At 51.0% G+C, this 13,156-nt stretch overlaps 1 protein-coding gene across 1 annotated transcript in view; it reads right to left on the minus strand.

Moving 5' to 3' along the window:
* Positions 1-2,086: 2,086 nt before the first annotated feature.
* The window catches only part of LOC142922804 (T-box transcription factor TBX1-like), a 40,063-nt gene continuing 28,993 nt past the window's right edge, over positions 2,087-13,156 (minus strand). Inside the window, exon 4 of the mRNA XM_076063739.1 lies at positions 2,087-2,647. Within this exon, the coding sequence (XP_075919854.1) occupies positions 2,087-2,647 (561 nt within the window). The remainder of the gene's footprint in view (positions 2,648-13,156) is intronic.

Raw genomic sequence — 13,156 nt, forward strand, 5'->3', positions numbered from 1 at the left:
GTAGGTGTGTGAGTGAGTGTGTGAGTAGGTGAGTGAGTAGGTGAGTGAGTGAGTGAGTAGGTGAGTGAGTAGGTGAGTGAGTAGGTGAGTGAGTAGGTGAGTGAGTGTGTGAGTGTGTAGGTGAGTGAGTGAGTGGGTAGGTGTGTGAGTAGGTGAGTGAGTAGGTGAGTGTGTGTGAGTGGTGAGTGAGTGAGTGGGTGACTGAGTGAGTTAGTGTGTGAGTGAGTAGGTGAGTGTTTAGGTGAGTGAGTAGGTGAGTGAGTGTGTGTGTGAGTAGGTGAGTGAGTGAGTAGGTGAGTGAGTAGCTAAGTGAGTGAGTGAGTAGGTGAGTGAGTAGGTGAGTAGGTGAGTGAGTGAGTAGGTGAGTGAGTGATTGAGTGTGTGAGTGAGTAGGTGAGTGAGTAGGTGAGTGAGTAGGTGAGTGAGTAGGTGAGTGAGTTAGGTGAGTGAGTAGGTGTTGAGGTACTCGCCCTGTGGTTCTGGTAGGCGGTGACTGCCGTGAAATGTGTCTCCTCAAAGACGAATCTTGTGAGTGGTGAGTGAGTAGGTGAGTGAGTGAGTGAGTAGGTGAGTGAGTGAGTAGGTGAGTGAGTAGATGAGTGTGTGAGTAGGTGAGTGAGTGGGTAGGTGAGTGGGTAGGTGAGTGAGTAGGTGTGTGAGTGTGTGTGTGAGTGAGTAGCTGAGTGAGTGAGTGAGTAGGTGAGTAGGTGAGTGAGTGAGTAGGTGAGTAGGTGAGTGAGTAGGTGAGTAGGTGAGTGAGTAGGTGAGTGAGTGGGTGAGTGATTGAGTGAGTGAGTGAGTGGGTGAGTGGGTGAGTGAGTGAGTAGGTGAGTGAGTAGGTGAGTGAGTAGGTGAGTGAGTAGGTGTGTAGGTGAGTAGGTGAGTGGGTAGGTGAGTGAGTAGGTGAGTAAGTAGGTGAGTGAGTGAGTGAGTAGGTGAGTGAGTAGGTGAGTGAGTAGGTGAATGAGTAGGTGAGTGAGTGTGTGAGTGTGTAGGTGAGTGAGTGAGTGGGTAGGTGTGTGAGTAGGTGAGTGAGTAGCTGAGTGAGTAGGTGATTGAGTAGGTGAGTAGGTGAGTGAGTAGGTGAGTGAGTAGGTGAGTGAGTGAGTGAGTAGGTGAGTAGGTGAGTGAGTAGGTGAGTGAGTGGTGAGTGAGTAGGTGAGTAGGTGATTGAGTAGGTGAGTGAGTAGGTGAGTGAGTAGGTGAGTAGGTGAGTGAGTAGGTGAGTGAGTAGGTGAGTGAGTGTGTGAGTAGGTGAGTAGGTGAGTGAGTAGGTGAGTGAGTAGGTGAGTGAGTAGGTGTTGAGGTACTCGCCCTGTGGTTCTGGTAGGCGGTGACTGCCGTGAAACGTGTCTCCTCAAAGACGAAGCTTGTGAGTGGTGAGTGGGTAGGTGAGTGAGTGAGTGAGTAGGTGAGTGAGTAGATGAGTGAGTGAGTGAGTAGGTGAGTAGGTGAGTGAGTAGGTGAGTGTGTAGGTGAGTGAGTAGCTGAGTGAGTAGGTGAGTGAGTAGGTGAGTGAGTAGGTGAGTGAGTAGGTGAGTGAGGAGGTGAGTGTGTAGGTGAGTGAGTAGCTGAGTGAGTAGGTGAGTGAGTAGGTGAGTGAGTAGGTGAGTGAGTGAGTGGGTAGGTGAGTGAGTAGGTGAGTGGTGAGTGAGTAGGTGAGTGAGTAGGTGAGTGGTGAGTGAGTAGGTGAGTGAGTAGGTGAGTGAGTAGGTGAGTGAGGAGGTACTCACCCTGTGGTTCTGGTAGGCGGTGACTGCCGTGAAACGTGTCTCCTCAAAGACGAATCTTGTGAGTGGTGAGTGAGTAGGTGAGTGAGTGTGTGAGTAGGTGAGTACGTGAGTGGGTAGGTGTGTGAGTGGGTGAGTGAGTAGGTGAGTGAGTAGATGAGTGAGGAGGTGAGTGTGTAGGTGAGTGAGTAGCTGAGTGAGTAGGTGAGTGAGTAGGTGAGTGAGTAGGTGAGTGAGTAGGTGATTGAGTAGCTGAGTGAGAAGGTGAGTGAGTAGGTGAGTGAGTAGGTGAGTGAGTAATGAGTAGGTGAGTGAGTGTGTGAGTAGGTGAGTGAGTGAGTGGGTGACTGAGTGAGTTAGTGTGTGAGTGAGTGGTGAGTGAGTAGGTGAGTGAGTAGGTGAGTGAGGAGGTGAGTGTGTAGGTGAGTGAGTAGGTGAGTATGTGAGTGAGTGTGTAGGTGAGTGAGTAGGTGGTTGAGTGAATGAGTGATTGAGTGAGTGTGTGAGTATGTGAGTGAGTGAGTAGGTGAGTGAGTAGGTGAGTGAGTAGGTGAGTGAGTGGTGAGTGTGTAGGTGAGTGAGTAGCTGAGCGAGTAGCTGAGTGAGTAGGTGAGTAGCTGAGTGAGTGAGTAGGTGAGTGAGTGAGTAGGTGAGTGTGTAGGTGAGTGAGTAGGTGAGTGAGTAGGTGAGTGAGTGAGTAGGTGAGTGTGTAGGTGAGTGGGTAGGTGAGAAGGTGAGTGGGTAGGTGAGGAGGTACTCGCCCTGTGGTTCTGGTAGGCGGTGACTGCCGTGAAACGTGTCTCCTCAAAGACGAAGCTTTTGAAGTTCTGATCGGCTCGCTCCTCACTGCCCACGCGCGGATCCACAAACACCACGTGGAAACGTGGCTGATAGCGGTGCATCGAGTTCAAGATGATCTGTGGGGGGCACAGTGGGGGGCAGAGTGGGGGGCACAGTGAGTGAGTGAGTGGGTGAGTGAGTGAGTGAGTGGGTGGGTGAGTGGGTGGGTGAGTAAGTGGGTGGGTGAGTGAGTGAGTGAGTGGGTGGGTGAGTGAGTGAGTGGGTGGGTGAGTGAGTGGGTGGATGAGTGAGTAGGTGAGTAAGTGTGTGAGTGAGCGAGTGAGTGACTCACGTGCCCGTTATCGTCCAGAAGGTTGTTGGTGAGTTTGAGTTTGTAGAAGGACACGATTTGCTTCATCCACGTGGCTGAGTGACGAAGTGAGTGACTGAGTGACTGAGTGACTTAGCGAGTGACTGAGTGACTGAGCGAGTGACTGAGTGACTGAGTGAGTGACTGAGTGACTGAGTGAGTGACTCACGTGCCCGTTATCGTCCAGAAGGTTGTTGGTGAGTTTGAGTTTGTCGAAGGACACGATTTGCTTCATCCACGTAACTGAGTGAGCGAGTGACCGACTGAGTGACTGAGCGAGTGACTGAGCGAGTGACTGACTGAGTGACTGACTGAGTGAGTGACTGACTGCGCGAGTGAGTGACTCACGTGCCCGTTATCGTCCAGAAGGTTGTTGGTGAGTTTGAGTTTGTCGAAGGACACGATTTGCTTCATCCACGTGACTGAGTGAGCGAGTGACTGACTGAGTGAGTGACTGACTGAGTGACTGACTGAGTGAGTGACTGAGTGACTGTGTGACTGACTGAGTGAGTGACTGAGCGAGTGACTGACTGAGTGAGTGACTCACGTGCCCGTTATCGTTCAGAAGGTTGTTGGTGAGTTTGAGTTTGTCGAAGGACACGATTTGCTTCATCCACGTGACTGAGTGTGCGAGTGACTGACTGAGTGACTGACTGAGTGAGTGACTGAGTGACTGAGTGACTGACTGAGTGAGTGACTGAGCGAGTGACTGAGTGAAAGACTGACTGAGTGACTGAGTGTGTGACTCATGTGCCCGTTATCGTCCAGAAGGTTGTTGGAGAGTTTGAGTTTGTCGAAGGACACGATTTGCTTCATCCACGTGACTGAGTGAGCGAGTGACTGAGTGACTGAGTGAGTGACTGAGCGACTGATCGAGTGACTGAGTGAGTGACTGACTGAGTGAGTGACTGAGTGAGTGACTGACTGAGTGAGTGACTCACGTGCCCGTTATCGTCCAGAAGGTTGTTGGTGAGTTTGAGTTTGTCGAAGGACACGATTTGCTTCATCCACGTGACTGAGTCAGCGAGTGACTGAGTGACTGAGTGAGTGACTGAGCGACTGATCGAGTGACTGAGTGAGTGACTGACTGAGTGAGTGACTGAGTGAGTGACTGACTGAGTGAGTGACTCACGTGCCCGTTATCGTCCAGAAGGTTGTTGGTGAGTTTGAGTTTGTCGAAGGACACGATTTGCTTCATCCACGTGACTGAGTGAGCGAGTGACTGACTGAGTGACTGACTGAGTGACTGACTGAGTGAGTGACTGAGTGACTGAGTGACTGAGTGACTGACTGAGTGAGTGACTGAGCGAGTGACTGAGTGAAAGACTGACTGAGTGACTGAGTGAGTGACTCACGTGCCCGTTATCATCCAGAAGGTTGTTGGTGAGTTTGAGTTTGTCGAAGGACACGATTTGCTTCATCCACGTGACTGAGTGAGCGAGTGACTGAGTGACTGAGTGAGTGACTGAGCGACTGATCGAGTGACTGAATGAGTGACTGACTGAGTGAGTAACTGAGTGAGTGACTGACTGAGTGAGTGACTCACGTGCCCGTTATCGTCCAGAAGGTTGTTGGTGAGTTTGAGTTTGTCGAAGGACACGATTTGCTTCATCCACGTGACTGAGTGAGCGAGTGACTGAGTGACTGAGTGAGTGACTGAGCGACTGATCGAGTGACTGAATGAGTGACTGACTGAGTGAGTGACTGAGTGAGTGACTGACTGAGTGAGTGACTCACGTGCCCGTTATCGTCCAGAAGGTTGTTGGTGAGTTTGAGTTTGTCAAATGACACGATTTGCTTCATCCTCGTGACTGAGTGAGCGAGTGACTGAGTGAGCGAGTGAGTGACTGAGTGACTGAGTGACTGACTGAGTGACTGAGTGAGTGACTGATTGAGTGAGCGAGTGAGTGACTCACGTGCCCGTTATCGTCCAGAAGGTTGTTGGTGAGTTTGAGTTTGTCGAAGGACACGATTTGCTTTATCCACGTGGCTGAGTGAGCGAGTGAGTGACTGAGTGACTGAGCGAGTGACTGATCGAGTGAGTGACTGAGTGAGTGACTGAGTGAGTGACTGACTGACCAAGCGAGTGAGTGACTCACGTGCCCGTTATCGTCCAGAAGGTTGTTGGTGAGTTTGAGTTTGTCTAAGGACACGATTTGCTTCATCCACGTGACTGAGTGAGCGAGTGACTGACTGAGTGACTGAGCGAGTGACTGAGTGAGTGACTGACTGAGTGACTGACTGAGTGAGTGACTGAGTGACTGAGTGACTGAGTGAGTGACTGACCGAGCGAGTGAGTGACTCACGTGCCCGTTATCGTCCAGAAGGTTGTTGGTGAGTTTGAGTTTGTCGAAGGACACGATTTGCTTCATCCACGTGGCTGAGTGAGCGAGTGAGTGACTGAGTGACTGAGCGAGTGACTGATCGAGTGAGTGACTGAGTGAGTGACTGAGTGAGTGACTGACTGACCAAGCGAGTGAGTGACTCACGTGCCCGTTATCGTCCAGAAGGTTGTTGGTGAGTTTGAGTTTGTCTAAGGACACGATTTGCTTCATCCACGTGACTGAGTGAGCGAGTGACTGACTGAGTGACTGAGCGAGTGACTGAGTGAGTGACTGACTGAGTGACTGACTGAGTGAGTGACTGAGTGACTGAGTGACTGAGTGAGTGACTGACCGAGCGAGTGAGTGACTCACGTGCCCGTTATCGTCCAGAAGGTTGTTGGTGAGTTTGAGTTTGTCGAAGGACACGATTTGCTTCATCCACGTGACTGAGTGAGCGAGTTAGTGACTGAGTGACTGAGTGAGCGAGTGACTGAGTGACTGAGTGACTGAGTGAGTGACTGACTGAGTGACTGAGTGAGTGACTGAGTGACTGAGTGAGTGACTCACGTGCCCGTTATCGTCCAGAAGGTTGTTGGTGAGTTTGAGTTTGTCGAAGGACACGATTTGCTTCATCCACGTGGCTGAGTGAGCGAGTGAGTGACTGAGTGACTTAGCGAGTGACTGAGTGACTGAGCGAGTGACTGACTGACTGATTGAGTGACTCACGTGCCCGTTATCGTCCAGAGGGTTGTTGGTGAGTTTGAGTTTTTTGTCGAAGGACACGATTTGCTTCATCCACGTGGCTGAGTGAGCGAGTGACTGACTGAGTGACTGAGTGAGTGACTGAGTGAGTGACTGACTGAGTGACTGACTGAGTGAGTGACTGACTGACTGACTGAGTGAGTGACTGACTGACTGACTGAGTGAGTGACTCACGTGCCCGTTATCGTCCAGAAGGTTGTTGGTGAGTTTGAGTTTGTCGAAGGACACGATTTGCTTCATCCACGTGACTGAGCGAGTGAGTGACTGAGTGACTGAGCGAGTGAGTGACTGAGTGACTGAGTGACTTAGCGAGTGACTGAGTGACTGAGCGAGTGACTGAGTGACTGACTGAGTGACTGAGTGACTGAGTGAGTGACTGACTGAGCGAGTGACTCACGTGCCCGTTATCGTCCAGAAGGTTGTTGGTGAGTTTGAGTTTGTCGAAGGACACGATTTGCTTCATCCACGTGACTGAGAGACTGAGCGAGTGACTGAGTGAGTGACTGACTGAGTGACTGACTGAGTGACTGAGTGAGTGACTGACTGAGTGAGCGAGTGAGTGACTCACGTGCCCGTTATCGTCCAGAGGGTTGTTGGTGAGTTTGAGTTTGTCGAAGGACACGATTTGCTTCATCCACGTGATTGAGTGAGCGAGTGACTGACTGAGTGACTGAGTGAGCGAGTGACTGAGTGACTGACTGAGTGACTGACTGACTGAGCGAGTGACCGAGCGAGTGAGCGACAGAGCGACTGAGTGAGTGACTGACTGAGTGACTGAGTGAGTGACAGAGCGACTGAGTGAGTGACTGACTGAGTGACTGAGTGAGTGACTGAGTGACTGAGTGAGTGACTGAGTGAGCGAGTGACTGAGTGACTGACTGAGTGACTGACTGAGTGAGTGACTGACTGACTGACTGAGTGACTGACTGAGTGACTGACTGAGTGAGTGACTGAGCGAGTGAATGAGCGAGTGAGTGACTGAGTGACTAAGTGAGCGAGTGACTGAGTGACTGAGTGACTGAGTGAGTGACTAACTGACCGAGCGAGTGAGTGACTCACGTGCCCGTTATCGTCCAGAAGATTGTTGGTGAGTTTGAGTTTGTCGAAGGACACGATTTGCTTCATCCACGTGACTGAGTGAGCGAGTGACTGAGTGACTGACTGACTGAGTGACTGAGTGACTGACTGAGCGAGTGACTGAGTGAACGACTGAGTGACTGACTGAGTGACTGACTGAGCGAGTGAGTGACTCACGCGCCCGTTATCGTCCAGAAGGTTGTTGGTGAGTTTGAGTTTGTCGAAGGACACGATTTGCTTCATCCACGTGGCTGAGTGAGCAAGTGACTGACTGAGTGACTGAGTGAGTGACTGAGTGAGTGACTGACTGAGTGACTGACTGAGTGAGTGACTGACTGACCGAGCGAGTGAGTGACTCACGTGCCCGTTATCGTCCAGAAGGTTGTTGGTGAGTTTGAGTTTGTCGAAGGACACGATTTGCTTCATTCACGTGGCTGAGTGAGCGAGTGAGTGACTGACTGACTGACTGAGTGACTGAGCGAGTGACTGAGTGAGTGACTGACTGAGTGAGTGAGTGACTCACGTGCCCGTTATCGTCCAGAAGGTTGTTGGTGAGTTTGAGTTTGTCGAAGGACACGATTTGCTTCATCCACGTGACTGAGTGAGCGAGTGACTGACTGACTGACTGAGGGAGTGACTGAGTGACTGACTGAGTGAGCGACTCACGTGCCCGTTATCGTCCAGAAGGTTGTTGGTGAGTTTGAGTTTGTCGAAGGACACGATTTGCTTCATCCACGTGATTGAGTGAGCGAGTGACTGACTGACTGAGTGACTGAGTGAGTGACTCACGTGCCCGTTATCGTCCAGAAGGTTGTTGGAGAGTTTGAGTTTGTCGAAGGACACGATTTGCTTCATCCACGTGACTGAGTGAGCGAGTGACTGAGTGACTGAGTGAGTGACTGAGCGACTGATCGAGTGACTGAGTGAGTGACTGACTGAGTGAGTGACTGAGTGAGTGACTGACTGAGTGAGTGACTCACGTGCCCGTTATCGTCCAGAAGGTTGTTGGTGAGTTTGAGTTTGTCGAAGGACACGATTTGCTTCATCCACGTGACTGAGTGAGTGACTGAGTGACTGAGTGACTGACTGAGTGACTGAGTGACTGACTGACTGAGTGAGTGACTGACTGAGTGAGTGACTCACGTGCCCGTTATCGTCCAGAAGGTGGTTGGTGAGTTTGAGTTTGTCGAAGGACACGATTTGCTTTATCCACGTGACTGAGTGAGCGAGTGACTGAGTGACTGAGTGACTGAGTGACTGAGCGAGTGACTGAGTGAGCGAGTGACTGACTGAGTGACTGAGTGACTGAGTGACTGAGCGAGTGACTGAGTGAGCGAGTGAGTGACTGAGTGACTGAGTGAGTGAGTGACTGAGTGACTGAGTGAGTGACTCACGTGCCCGTTATCGTCCAGAAGGTTGTTGGTGAGTTTGAGTTTGTCGAAGGACACGATTTGCTTCATCCACGTGGCTGAGTGAGCGAGTGAGTGACTGAGTGACTGAGTGAGTGACTGAGTGACTGACTGAGTGACCTAGCGAGTGACTGAATGACTGAATGAGTGACTGAGTGAGTGACTGACTGAGTGACTGAGTGAGTGACTCACGTGCCCGTTATCGTCCAGAAGGTTGTTGGTGAGTTTGAGTTTGTCGAAGGACACGATTTGCTTCATCCACGTGACTGAGTGAGCGAGTGACTGATTGACTGAGTGAGTGACTGAGCGACTGATCGAGTGACTGAGTGAGTGACTGAATGACTGAATGAGTGACTGAGTGAGTGACTGACTGACTGACTGAGTGAGTGACTCACGTGCCCGTTATCGTCCAGAAGGTTGTTGGTGAGTTTGAGTTTGTCGAAGGACACGATTTGCTTCATCCACGTGGCTGAGTGAGCGAGTGAATGACTGAGTGACTGAGCGAGTGACTGACTGACTGACTGAGTGACTGAGTGACTGACTGAGTGAGTGACTCACGTGCCCGTTATCGTCCAGAAGGTTGTTGGTGAGTTTGAGTTTGTCGAAGGACACGATTTGCTTCATCCTCGTGACTGAGTGAGCGAGTGACTGAGTGACTGAGTGAGTGACTGAGCGACTGATCGAGTGACTGAGTGAGTGACTGACTGAGTGAGTGACTGAGTGAGTGACTGACTGAGTGAGTGACTCACGTGCCCGTTATCGTCCAGAAGGTTGTTGGTGAGTTTGAGTTTGTCGAAGGACACGATTTGCTTCATCCACGTGGCTGAGTGAGCGAGTGAGTGACTGAGTGACTGAGTGAGTGACTGAGTGACTGACTGACTGACTTAGCGAGTGACTGAATGACTGAATGAGTGACTGAGTGAGTGACTGACTGAGTGACTGACTGAGTGAGTGACTCACGTGCCCGTTATCGTCCAGAAGGTTGTTGGTGAGTTTGAGTTTGTCGAAGGACACGATTTGCTTCATCCACGTGGCTGAGTGAGCGAGTGAGTGACTCAGTGAGTGACTGAGTGACTGACTGACTGACTTAGCGAGTGACTGAATGACTGAATGAGTGACTGAGTGAGTGACTGACTGAGTGACTGACTGAGTGAGTGACTCACGTGCCCGTTATCGTCCAGAAGGTTGTTGGTGAGTTTGAGTTTGTCGAAGGACACGATTTGCTTCATCCACGTGACTGAGTGAGCGAGTGACTGACTGAGTGACTGAGCGAGTGACTGAGTGACTGAGTGACTGACTGAGTGACTGACTGAGTGACTGACTGAGTGACTGAGTGACTTAGCGAGTGACTGAGTGACTGACTGAGTGACTGAGTGAGTGACTCACGTGCCCGTTATCGTCCAGAAGGTTGTTGGTGAGTTTGAGTTTGTCGAAGGACACGATTTGCTTCATCCACGTAACTGAGTGAGCGAGTGACTGACTGACTGAGTGAGTGACTGAGTGAGTGACTGAGTGACTGAGTGAGTGACTGAGTGAGTGACTGAGTGAGTGACTCACGTGCCCGTTATCGTCCAGAAGGTTGTTGGTGAGTTTGAGTTTGTCGAAGGACACGATTTGCTTCATCCACGTGGCTGAGTGAGCGAGTGAGTGACTGAGTGACTGAGCGAGTGACTGATCGAGTGAGTGACTGAGTGAGTGACTGAGTGAGTGACTGACTGACCAAGCGAGTGAGTGACTCACGTGCCCGTTATCGTCCAGAAGGTTGTTGGTGAGTTTGAGTTTGTCTAAGGACACGATTTGCTTCATCCACGTGACTGAGTGAGCGAGTGACTGACTGAGTGACTGAGCGAGTGACTGAGTGAGTGACTGACTGAGTGACTGACTGAGTGAGTGACTGAGTGACTGAGTGACTGAGTGAGTGACTGACCGAGCGAGTGAGTGACTCACGTGCCCGTTATCGTCCAGAAGGTTGTTGGTGAGTTTGAGTTTGTCGAAGGACACGATTTGCTTCATCCACGTGACTGAGTGAGCGAGTTAGTGACTGAGTGACTGAGTGAGCGAGTGACTGAGTGACTGAGTGACTGAGTGAGTGACTGACTGAGTGACTGAGTGAGTGACTGAGTGACTGAGTGAGTGACTCACGTGCCCGTTATCGTCCAGAAGGTTGTTGGTGAGTTTGAGTTTGTCGAAGGACACGATTTGCTTCATCCACGTGGCTGAGTGAGCGAGTGAGTGACTGAGTGACTTAGCGAGTGACTGAGTGACTGAGCGAGTGACTGACTGACTGATTGAGTGACTCACGTGCCCGTTATCGTCCAGAGGGTTGTTGGTGAGTTTGAGTTTTTTGTCGAAGGACACGATTTGCTTCATCCACGTGGCTGAGTGAGCGAGTGACTGACTGAGTGACTGAGTGAGTGACTGAGTGAGTGACTGACTGAGTGACTGACTGAGTGAGTGACTGACTGACTGACTGAGTGAGTGACTGACTGACTGACTGAGTGAGTGACTCACGTGCCCGTTATCGTCCAGAAGGTTGTTGGTGAGTTTGAGTTTGTCGAAGGACACGATTTGCTTCATCCACGTGACTGAGCGAGTGAGTGACTGAGTGACTGAGCGAGTGAGTGACTGAGTGACTGAGTGACTTAGCGAGTGACTGAGTGACTGAGCGAGTGACTGAGTGACTGACTGAGTGACTGAGTGACTGAGTGAGTGACTGACTGAGCGAGTGACTCACGTGCCCGTTATCGTCCAGAAGGTTGTTGGTGAGTTTGAGTTTGTCGAAGGACACGATTTGCTTCATCCACGTGACTGAGAGACTGAGCGAGTGACTGAGTGAGTGACTGACTGAGTGACTGACTGAGTGACTGAGTGAGTGACTGACTGAGTGAGCGAGTGAGTGACTCACGTGCCCGTTATCGTCCAGAGGGTTGTTGGTGAGTTTGAGTTTGTCGAAGGACACGATTTGCTTCATCCACGTGATTGAGTGAGCGAGTGACTGACTGAGTGACTGAGTGAGCGAGTGACTGAGTGACTGACTGAGTGACTGACTGACTGAGCGAGTGACCGAGCGAGTGAGCGACAGAGCGACTGAGTGAGTGACTGACTGAGTGACTGAGTGAGTGACAGAGCGACTGAGTGAGTGACTGACTGAGTGACTGAGTGAGTGACTGAGTGACTGAGTGAGTGACTGAGTGAGCGAGTGACTGAGTGACTGACTGAGTGACTGACTGAGTGAGTGACTGACTGACTGACTGAGTGACTGACTGAGTGACTGACTGAGTGAGTGACTGAGCGAGTGAATGAGCGAGTGAGTGACTGAGTGACTAAGTGAGCGAGTGACTGAGTGACTGAGTGACTGAGTGAGTGACTAACTGACCGAGCGAGTGAGTGACTCACGTGCCCGTTATCGTCCAGAAGATTGTTGGTGAGTTTGAGTTTGTCGAAGGACACGATTTGCTTCATCCACGTGACTGAGTGAGCGAGTGACTGAGTGACTGACTGACTGAGTGACTGAGTGACTGACTGAGCGAGTGACTGAGTGAACGACTGAGTGACTGACTGAGTGACTGACTGAGCGAGTGAGTGACTCACGCGCCCGTTATCGTCCAGAAGGTTGTTGGTGAGTTTGAGTTTGTCGAAGGACACGATTTGCTTCATCCACGTGGCTGAGTGAGCAAGTGACTGACTGAGTGAGTGACTGAGTGAGTGACTGACTGAGTGACTGACTGAGTGAGTGACTGACTGACCGAGCGAGTGAGTGACTCACGTGCCCGTTATCGTCCAGAAGGTTGTTGGTGAGTTTGAGTTTGTCGAAGGACACGATTTGCTTCATTCACGTGGCTGAGTGAGCGAGTGAGTGACTGACTGACTGACTGACTGAGTGACTGAGCGAGTGACTGAGTGAGTGACTGACTGAGTGAGTGAGTGACTCACGTGCCCGTTATCGTCCAGAAGGTTGTTGGTGAGTTTGAGTTTGTCGAAGGACACGATTTGCTTCATCCACGTGACTGAGTGAGCGAGTGACTGACTGACTGACTGAGGGAGTGACTGAGTGACTGACTGAGTGAGCGACTCACGTGCCCGTTATCGTCCAGAAGGTTGTTGGTGAGTTTGAGTTTGTCGAAGGACACGATTTGCTTCATCCACGTGATTGAGTGAGCGAGTGACTGACTGACTGAGTGACTGAGTGAGTGACTCACGTGCCCGTTATCGTCCAGAAGGTTGTTGGAGAGTTTGAGTTTGTCGAAGGACACGATTTGCTTCATCCACGTGACTGAGTGAGCGAGTGACTGAGTGACTGAGTGAGTGACTGAGCGACTGATCGAGTGACTGAGTGAGTGACTGACTGAGTGAGTGACTGAGTGAGTGACTGACTGAGTGAGTGACTCACGTGCCCGTTATCGTCCAGAAGGTTGTTGGTGAGTTTGAGTTTGTCGAAGGACACGATTTGCTTCATCCACGTGACTGAGTGAGTGACTGAGTGACTGAGTGACTGACTGAGTGACTGAGTGACTGACTGAGTGAGTGACTGACTGAGTGAGTGACTCACGTGCCCGTTATCGTCCAGAAGGTGGTTGGTGAGTTTGAGTTTGTCGAAGGACACGATTTGCTTTATCCACGTGACTGAGTGAGCGAGTGACTGAGTGACTGAGTGACTGAGTGACTGAGTGACTGAGCGAGTGACTGAGTGAGCGAGTGACTGAC

The sequence above is a fragment of the Petromyzon marinus genome, unplaced genomic scaffold (genome assembly GCF_048934315.1).
Source record: "Petromyzon marinus isolate PM22_M1 ecotype Great Lakes invasive population unplaced genomic scaffold, UKy_Petmar_22M1.pri1.0 PM_Scaffold_175, whole genome shotgun sequence".
Classification (NCBI taxonomy): Eukaryota; Metazoa; Chordata; class Hyperoartia; order Petromyzontiformes; family Petromyzontidae; genus Petromyzon; species Petromyzon marinus.